The sequence below is a fragment of the Podarcis muralis genome, chromosome 3 (genome assembly GCF_964188315.1).
Source record: "Podarcis muralis chromosome 3, rPodMur119.hap1.1, whole genome shotgun sequence".
Taxonomy (NCBI): domain Eukaryota; kingdom Metazoa; phylum Chordata; class Lepidosauria; order Squamata; family Lacertidae; genus Podarcis; species Podarcis muralis.
Window position 1 is genome coordinate 48,343,110 of NC_135657.1, and position 8,883 is coordinate 48,351,992.

Genomic DNA, 8,883 nt, shown 5'->3' on the forward strand with positions numbered 1-8,883 from the left:
CCGGAAGTCGTCGAGGATGCCGCCCAGAGAGGGCTTGGGAAACCGGTTCTCTTCCGGAGACGCCATTTTGCCGTGAGACAGCAGCAGCAGCAGCCGCAGCAGCAGTTCGAGAAGCGGTGGGGTTTCTGAAAGCTAACGATGCTGTCGACAGCAGGCTACGCCGAGCCCGCGCTTGGCCTGGGTTGTGAGGCGAAGCAGGGCTCTGCGGTGCAACACCGCTTCTCCCCTTACACCTTCAATGGCGGGTGAGTATCTGGCAGCCGCTTCCTGTCCTCTCCTTTTGTATTCGGCTGCTCGGTTCGGGCTGCCCAAATTACGGCGGTTTTTGCTTCGCGCACGCGATCGGCCCTACTTCCTAGTGTTTGGCTTTTATGTCTTCGAGACGGGCTTGTTTTATTACAATCCGACCCCACTTTATGGCATAGCTGTCAACGTTTTCCATTTTTTAAGGGAAATTCCCTTATTCCGAATAGGATTCCTCGCAAGAAAAGGGAAAAGTTGACAGCTATGCCTTATGGCCGTAGAAAGTCCCCCCCCCCCCCTTCAAGACGGCTTCCAAGTTTAAAACACTAAGGACAGCTTTAAAGATGAATACAATCACCAAGAGCATCAACTCGCTGCCCTCCTGTGAGAGCCCACAGTTATCACGGCCTCCATATGCTCACCCGAAGGTCTTTACAGAGTCGGTGTGCTTTTCTAGATCAAGACTTGTACAAAATAGTTTTAATCCCACCCTCCCAGTATGCCCAGCCTTTTTCTCATGGATTTTCAGGTTTTCCCGTTGGTGAGGGTGTCTCCTCCTTGATTCCCTCAGTTGTATTTCATCTTACGTATATCCGATTTTCTTTTTCTTTTAATTCAGAGTGCTGTCAGTATTTTTTCAGTTGTACAAGTGCACTAAGGAAAAACAATAACCAAGGGGTTTTTTTTGGGGTGGGGGGAGACTCTCTGTTTTTGAGCAAAATTGCTGAGATCTGGCTGCTATGTCAGTGAAACTCCAGTTTTGAGTGCTTTCAAAGAATGTGCAACCACATATGTGCAGGCTGTTTTTGGATCTGGGCAGGAGTGTGGCATGCTTGCACAAACTCCACTAACATGCACAAATGATCCAGAATGCAACCCCTGTTCAAATCAGGGTATCTGATTCTCTGGTATAAATGTGGATCGATAACTCAGGGTAGAATGACAAGAGTCAATAAATGACAGGATTGCACTCCTGCTGAAAGAGTGGGTACCTTCCCTGGGGTATTCCTGAATCCATTGCTGTGGCTTGAGGCTCAGGTAGCCTTGGTGACACAGAGTGCTTACATCAGCTTCATCTGATGGCCCAGCTGTGCTCCTATCTGCACAGAGATAGCCTAACCTCTGTTGTCTATGCTCTGGTAGTCTGCAGGTTGCATTATTACAATGCATTATGCGATTATGTCTTCAAATACTTGTTAGATCTGGTTTTTATTGGAACAATCACAACTGCAAAGCAAAATCTTTAATACTTGTAGGATTTCTAGTTTTTGTGTTGCTGAGCTGAATTGTTTGCTAAATCCTAAGTACGCAGAAACATTTGTTCCTTTTTTTGTCTTAAAGGACTATATTGGCAATTGCTGGTGAAGACTTTTCTATTGTTGCCTCAGACACCCGACTGAGTGAAGACTATGCAATTCATAGCCGGGACAGTCCAAAATGCTACAAACTGTAAGTTTAACTTGAGAGAACCTAAAATTGTAATTGCCCTATAGTCATCAAGAGCATCATGTCTTCGTTGCAGCTAACTTAATTCTCTATAATTTTGCTTTTTGAAACAGGACTTCACTGAAGCCTGGTGTTTCCATAAGCTTCATTTGATTTCTTATAAACTCAAGTATCTCAAACTTTTAGCTAGAAGGATGATAACTAACTGACAAGGATTTTGCCTAACTTGGCTGTATCTTACATAATATGCCATCTGGTAAAATGGTGAAATTCTCTGGCTGTGTTCCTCCGTCCTTCATGGCAAGCAGCTTTTGAAAATGAAAGAGTGGTTTAAAAGCACATTGCAGTGTGCCTGCTATTCAAGTACACAAAAAGTTGTGTTAGGTCATGCTTTTGAGTGCACGTGGGCTGCAAACCTGAACACGCTTACTGTGGAGTAAGCCCCATTGAACATGGCAATATTTACTTCTGAGCAAAATATTGTGCTGCTGTAGTAGCTCTTGGAACATTGGTGGGCCCAGCCTTTTCTAAATAAGTAGTTTTAGTTTCACTATCTAACATGTTTCACTTTGTCAGTGTCTTCTCTTGGGTAATATTCTTTAAAGTGAAACAGGAAAAACACCCAATTACATGCTTATGCACGTAATGGACGTTTCAGACTACAAAACCAAAATGTTTTCTATAATACTGCTTCAGAATTTTCCAGGGCAAAGGAAAGAAATTTGCTAAGTATGAGTAGTACCACAAACTTCACCACTCATTTTTGCATAACTCATTTCATTTGATGCATGAAATATATAGCCTTTTAGCTTTCTAAATAGACATGTCTCGTAGGTTCCAACTAGGGATGCATTCTTAGCATATTAGGATATACTCCTAGGTAAGTGGGTATAGAATTGTGGACTTAGTTTTATTGTTTTAGGCTGGCATACTATGTATCCACTTACTTGGGAGTGAGCCCCATTGAACATAGTAGGACTTACTTCTGCATAGGGTTGTGTTGCTAGCTTTATAGTAGAATAGATCTTAAATGGTTGTCTAGATATAAACATTTGGTTTGTAACCTTCTATTGACATCAGAGGGACGCGGGTGGCGCTGTGGGTAAAACCTCAGCGCCTAGGACTTGCAGATCGTCAGGTCGGCGGTTCGAATACCCGTGGCGGGGTGCGCTCCCGCTGCTCGGTCCCAGCGCCTGCCAACCTAGCAGTTCAAAAGCACCCCCGGGTGCAAGTAGATAAATAGGGACCGCTTACCAGCGGGAAGGTAAATGGCGTTCCGTGTGTTGCGCTGGCTCACCAGATGCAGCTTGTCACACTGGCCACGTGACCCGGAAGTGTCTTTGGACAGCGCTGGCCTCTTAAGTGAGATGGGCGCACAACCCTAGAGTCTGTCAAGACTGGCCCGTACGGGCAGGGGTACCTTTACCTTTTTATTGACATCAGTTGGTCTTTTGTGATGATGGTACTTGTTAATACTGTCTCCATAGCATTCTCTATAAATGGCAGGGTTTGTGCAAATTACTATATGCTATATAATATGCTATGCGGAGTCTTGGGGCTGGTCCAGATGTGCATTACTGCCACTTTTCCTTGATTTGATACTGTGGTGTCTTTGAGAACCTGTGATCTGGTGGAGAATGTATCAAGTGAACCAAAGTACACTCAGGCACCAGTACATGGAGTTAAGAATGTAAGCAAAGCTTTGCAAAATCAGAGCCAAAGGTTCATGTGTTCCCAGATGCTTCTGAGAAGCCGAGAAGCCTCCAGCAACTGGTATTTGGTGGCATGTGGCCTATGGAGACGTAAGTTGTACTTGGCCTTCACAGCTAGTATGTCACCATCACATCTTACAAGAATGCATTCCATATAATTGCTTCAGTTGTGTGTAGCACTATATTCAAATTGCATGGGCCCATGTGATAGTGAGCACAGTTGCTTATCATCATGTTGAATAAAAACAGTATCAATGCACAACTGAATCAGTCCTGGTTCTGCACGTTAAGCAGTAAAGTTGTGATTCGTACAACACCGCTTTATGAAAATTTGAATGAGAGGAATTATTTGATGTTTTTGTTTACAGTTAATATGTGTCATAATTGACAACTAAAGGTACTTTAACAAAAAATCTTATCTGAGAGTGTTCATCATGTCAAGATTACTTAAAATCATATTAATGTTGCATTTGTACAGGACAGATACAACGGTCATTGGTTGCAGTGGATTTCACGGAGACTGCCTTACACTTACTAAAATTATTGAAGCAAGGCTAAAGGTAAATTATATTTATTTATATATGTCTGTAAATGGAGGTGGCCAAACGCTAATTTTAAAAAAATGCCAAGGGGTGTATATAAAACTTACGTGGCTGTTCCAGTGTACAGTTACAACATTGGGTGATGCCAGATGTTTTAAGGAATTCCTTTACCCTTTAATGATAACTAGTTTTTCTTGCCTGTTGGTAGAGTAGCCTGCTTATGCGGTATTCTGATTCTGACCGTCTTGCCTGTTCTGCAGCTCATTTCAGTGAAACATTCAGCATGAACTTCCACCTTGTTTCTGTTATAACAATTTTGCCATTTGATTCCAGATGTACAAACATTCCAATAACAAGACCATGAGTGCTGGAGCTATTGCAGCCATGCTTTCTACAATCCTGTATTCTCGAAGATTCTTCCCTTACTATGTTTACAACATAATTGGTGGATTAGATGAAGAAGGTAAAGTCTAATTTGAATTCCTAGTAAATATAAGTCTCTCTTGCAGCATTCAAAATTCGCTAGGCGCCAAATTTATTTTGTACCTGGCTATCGTGCTTGCGACAAAGTGAAGATGTCTGATTGCCAGGATGGCGCCTGATGTCTCCACCATCTGGAGGTGCATGCCTGGGGATCCTGGGATCTTGCCTGTTTTCACACACTAGCAACACAACCTGTAGAATTACAGTGGTACCTCGGGTTAAGTACTTAATTTGTTCTGGAGGTCCATACTTAACCTGAAACTGTTCTTAACCTGAAGCACCACTTTAGCTAATGGGGCCTCCCGCTTCTGCCGCGCCACCAGAGCACGATTTCTGTTCTCATCCTGAAGCAAAGTTCTTAACCCGAGGTACTATTTCTGGGTTGGCAGAGTCTGTAACCTGAAGCGTATGTAACCTGAAGCGTATGTAACCCGAGGTACTACTGTATAGCCGTGAAATTTTATCTGGGCAATCAGAACAAATTTCAGGAACCATGACATTCATGCCCATGAAGCCCCAAGCCTTCTACTGCTCTGCAACAGTCTGGAGTAGCCACTCCTCCATTCAAACAGACCATACATTGGCTAAGCAGAGAACGACTTGGCATAATGTATGAACCAGGCCATTGATTTAAAATGCTTCACACAAACCATGAACTGTAAACTAAGGTTTGTTCTTGGTTTACAGTTCATGGTTTACCACAAACCATAAGCTCAGCTTGAGACTTAATGCTAAGACAAATCATAGCTCAGCCCTAGGTAGCATGGTGGTAGCAGGGCCAGGGATGGAGCATTGCGACTGCAGTTTTTGTTCCAGGAACCCACACAACGTTCATTCATGGCAAGTTGTGGTTTGCCTTAGAGTTGCATGTGAAATGGGCCAATACTTGTTGGATGTTTTGGAATTCATTCTTTTGGGTTGTGTTTCGAGTTCATTCTTTTGGATTGTGTGATTAATTTTGTTATGCTTTGGTAGCTATATAATTTCTCATCCACTTTTATCTAAGATGACAGTTCATTACTCTTTCAGTCAAATCCACATCATCTGGTTCCAAACTGAAGTGGCTGCTGTAGCCTTTTTTGTGTGTGTCTGCTCCAGCTATTAGACCTTATTCATGGTTGCTGCTTATGATTCTAACATCAGCTTCTTTTTCTTCTTAAGGAAAGGGTGCAGTGTACAGCTTTGATCCAGTAGGCTCCTACCAGAGAGATACTTTCAAAGCTGGTGGATCAGCTAGTGCCATGCTGCAGCCTCTGCTGGACAACCAGGTAAGATTTCAGACATGACTCTCTGGTTAGTGGTTACATTGACATAGAAGTACAGTGGAACTTTGGTTCTTGAACTTAATCCTTTCCAGAAGTCCGTTTGACTCCCAAAACCATTCAAAAACCAAGGCGTGGCTTCTGATTGGCTGCAGGAGCTTCCTGCACTGAAGCAGAAGCTGTGTCGGATGTTCGGCTTCCGAAAAATGTTTGAAAACAGGAACACTTCCGTGTTTTCGGCGTTCAGGAGCTGATTTGTTCGCCAACTAAGCTGTTCAAGAACCAAGGTTTGATTGTAGTTGAATTGTTTCTGAAGCACTTAATGTTTCTTCTATGCTTCTGATGGCCTCCATGTTTGACATACAGTGGTTTTCACCTGATAGAAAATTAAGAGTAAGAAACAGACAAGCTTTTATCAACTAATTTTCCATACGCAAGAGCAAACTTGTAAATGGCTACCTTCTTGGCAGCCTGGAACAATTAGGATTTGCTTCCAGAACCCCAGACGTCATAGCTTTAGACAAGTTTGGTGGTTCTTTCCTCTTAGCCTACCGATGACTAATGTATTATGTGAGCAGTTGGGTTGATAAGCATCTCTGGGGACTTCATTTGCTCGGTTGTGAGTTCCTGAAAGAGTTGTCATTCTATAAAGCAGTACAGTGGTGCCTCGCAAGACGAAATTAATTCGTTCCGCAAGTTTTTTCTTCTTGCGAGTTTTTCGTCTTGCGAAGCACAGTTTCCCATAGGAATGCATTGAAAATCAATTAATGCGTTCCTAGGGAAACCGCCTTCAGACCAGGTCCGGGGACAGTCTGTCCCCCGACCTCTTCTGAAGGCTGGGGGGGGGGGGGAACAAGGGCTTCTGAAGGCTGGGGGGGGGGCTGGGGGGGAACAAGGGCTTCGCTGCCGACCCCCAGCATTTTAAAATCTCACCGGGACACGGGGAGATTTTAAAATGCTGGGGGTCAGCAGCGAACGCTTCGCTGATCCCGGGACGGCAGGCAGATCTGCACCGCCATCCAGAGCGGGGCGGGACTTAGCCCCGCTCGGGATGGCAGTCCCGGGACGGCAGACAGCTCTGCGCCGGCATCCAGAGCGGGGCGGGACTTAGCGCCCCGCTCGGGATGGCGGCACAGATCTGCCTGCAGTCCCGGGACGGCAGACAGCTCTGCGCTGGCATCCAGAGCGGGGCGGGACTTAGCGCCCCGCTCGGGATGGCGGCACAGATCTGCCTGCAGTCCCGGGACGGCAGACAGCTCTGCGCTGGCATCCAGAGCGGGGCGGGACTTAGCGCCCCGCTCGGGATGGTGGCGCAGATCTGCCTGCAGTCCCGGGACTGCAGGCAGCTTTGCGCAGCCATCTGTAGCGGGGCGGGCTTCGCCCCCGGCTCCCGATGGCCGCGCAGAGCTGCGCTGATCCCGGGATGGCAGACAGCTCTACGCCGCCATCCCGAGCGGGGCGGGACTTAGTCCCCGCTCGGGATGGTGGCGCAGATCTGCCTGCAGTCCCGGGACTGCAGGCAGCTTTGCGCGGCCATCTGTAGCGGGGCGGGCTTCGCCCCCGGCTCCCGATGGCCGCGCAGAGCTGCGCTGATCCCGGCACGGCAGACAGCTCTGCGCCGCCATCCCGAGCGGGGCGGGACTTCTCTGCTGTCCCGGGGAGATTTTAAAATGCTGGGGGTCGGCAGCGAACGCTTCGCTCCCGCCCGCCAGCATTTTAAGATCGCCCGGGGCAGCGGAGAAGTCTCCGCTGTCCCGGGAAGGCAGGCGGGGGGGAGCAAAGACTTTTGCCCCCCGCCGGCCTTCAGAAGAGGTCCAGGACCTCTTCTGAAGGCCGGCTGTGGGCGAAAGTCTTTGCTCCCGACCGCCAGCAATTTAAAACAGGTCCCCGGAGATTTCCCTATGGGCTTTCGTCTTGCGAAGCAAGCCCATAGGGAAATTCGTCTTGCGAAGCGCCTCCGAAACAGAAAACCCTTTTGTCTTGCGGGTTTTCCGTCTTGCGAGGCATTCGTCTTGTGGGGTACCACTGTACTACTCTGGCTGACCAAGCATGATCATGCCACAGGCATTAGAAGGTCACCTAAATAAAAAGGAAGCAATTTCTACTGGTGCTTTGTGCTTGTTTCAGTTTATTTTTTATCAATTCAGAGAGGATGACTATTTTATTTGCCATAGCTGCATCCATCACTTACCTTGAATATGTGAAACTGCGGTCATTTCATCATCAGTTGTCTGTAACTGTTACACTTTGATGTCATGGCATTTATGAAGAGTTGATTTCCAGCAATTGCAGCCAAAGTGAATGTGAGAATTTGGCCTTTAATTTATTCCCTTATTCTGCCCCCGCCTCCAAATGAATGTAGTGATAATTTACCAAATGACTTCCTTGCACATTATTTTGATTATTATTATTTTTTAGTGGCGAAATCTGGCCTGTTAAAATACCTGTCAGTTAAGGTGACAGCATAACAAAGTAGCCCTCATCTTAATTGTCAAATGAAAGTGAGAACAGAAAGGTTAATTAAAATGTCTTTCTTTTTGAAAGGTTGGCCTCAAGAACTTGCAGAATGTGGAGCATGTGTCTTTGTCTCTGGAGAAGGCTTTGCAGTTAGTCAAGGATGTCTTCATTTCTGCTGCAGAAAGAGATGTATACACTGGAGATGCACTAAAAATCTGCATTATCACAAAAGATGGAATTAAAGAAGAAATGACTCCATTGCGAAGAGACTAAATCAGTGCAGTGTACATTTAAAGAATTTTGGTGTGCAACCTTAATTTTTGTGCAGGCTATATACTGCTGGTATGATATTTGATGTAATAAAAAAGGAAACAAAGCTGTCTTTCATCATTTATATTTCATTGTTCGCAGCATAAGTGGGATTTGAGTCACATGAGGCCTGTCAAGGAAAAACAGGCTGTTATTCAAATGTAAGTTACAATCTGGTAAATGGTAGAAGAGAATAACTTAATGATCATTATGTCAGCACAGTCTTCTACATAACCACTTAAGTTTATCTTAATACTTTGGACTTGCACAAATGCATGATACAAATTTATACCTTAAATTAAGATGATGACAGCTGTTAGTTGGACAAATTCTCATTACTTTGGGTGAGTAAGGTAGCCAGCCTTCTGTCCCTTCTGTTTCTCTGAATCGTGGTGCAGAGAGGGCCCAATGAAGGCATGGTTTTAAATG

General features: G+C 45.4%; 1 protein-coding gene across 1 annotated transcript; it reads left to right on the forward strand.

Moving 5' to 3' along the window:
• Positions 1 to 55: 55 nt before the first annotated feature.
• PSMB1 (proteasome 20S subunit beta 1) lies at positions 56 to 8,521 on the forward strand. The gene is made up of 6 exons (XM_028723983.2): positions 56 to 245; positions 1,585 to 1,692; positions 3,880 to 3,961; positions 4,277 to 4,406; positions 5,588 to 5,694; positions 8,233 to 8,521. Exons 1-6 carry the CDS (start codon positions 139 to 141, stop codon positions 8,416 to 8,418), a joined length of 720 nt encoding a protein of 239 aa, XP_028579816.1. The 5' UTR covers positions 56 to 138; the 3' UTR covers positions 8,419 to 8,521.
• Positions 8,522 to 8,883: the final 362 nt, after the last annotated feature.

Coding starts and splice junctions, on each gene's coding strand:
- PSMB1 (XM_028723983.2), top strand. CDS start 139: ATGCTGTCGACAGCAGGCTACGCCGAGCCCGCGCTTGGCCTGGGTTGT. Junction 1,693..3,879: donor AGTCCAAAATGCTACAAACT/GTAAGTTTAACT, acceptor GCATTTGTACAG/GACAGATACAACGGTCATTG. Junction 3,962..4,276: donor TTATTGAAGCAAGGCTAAAG/GTAAATTATATT, acceptor ATTTGATTCCAG/ATGTACAAACATTCCAATAA.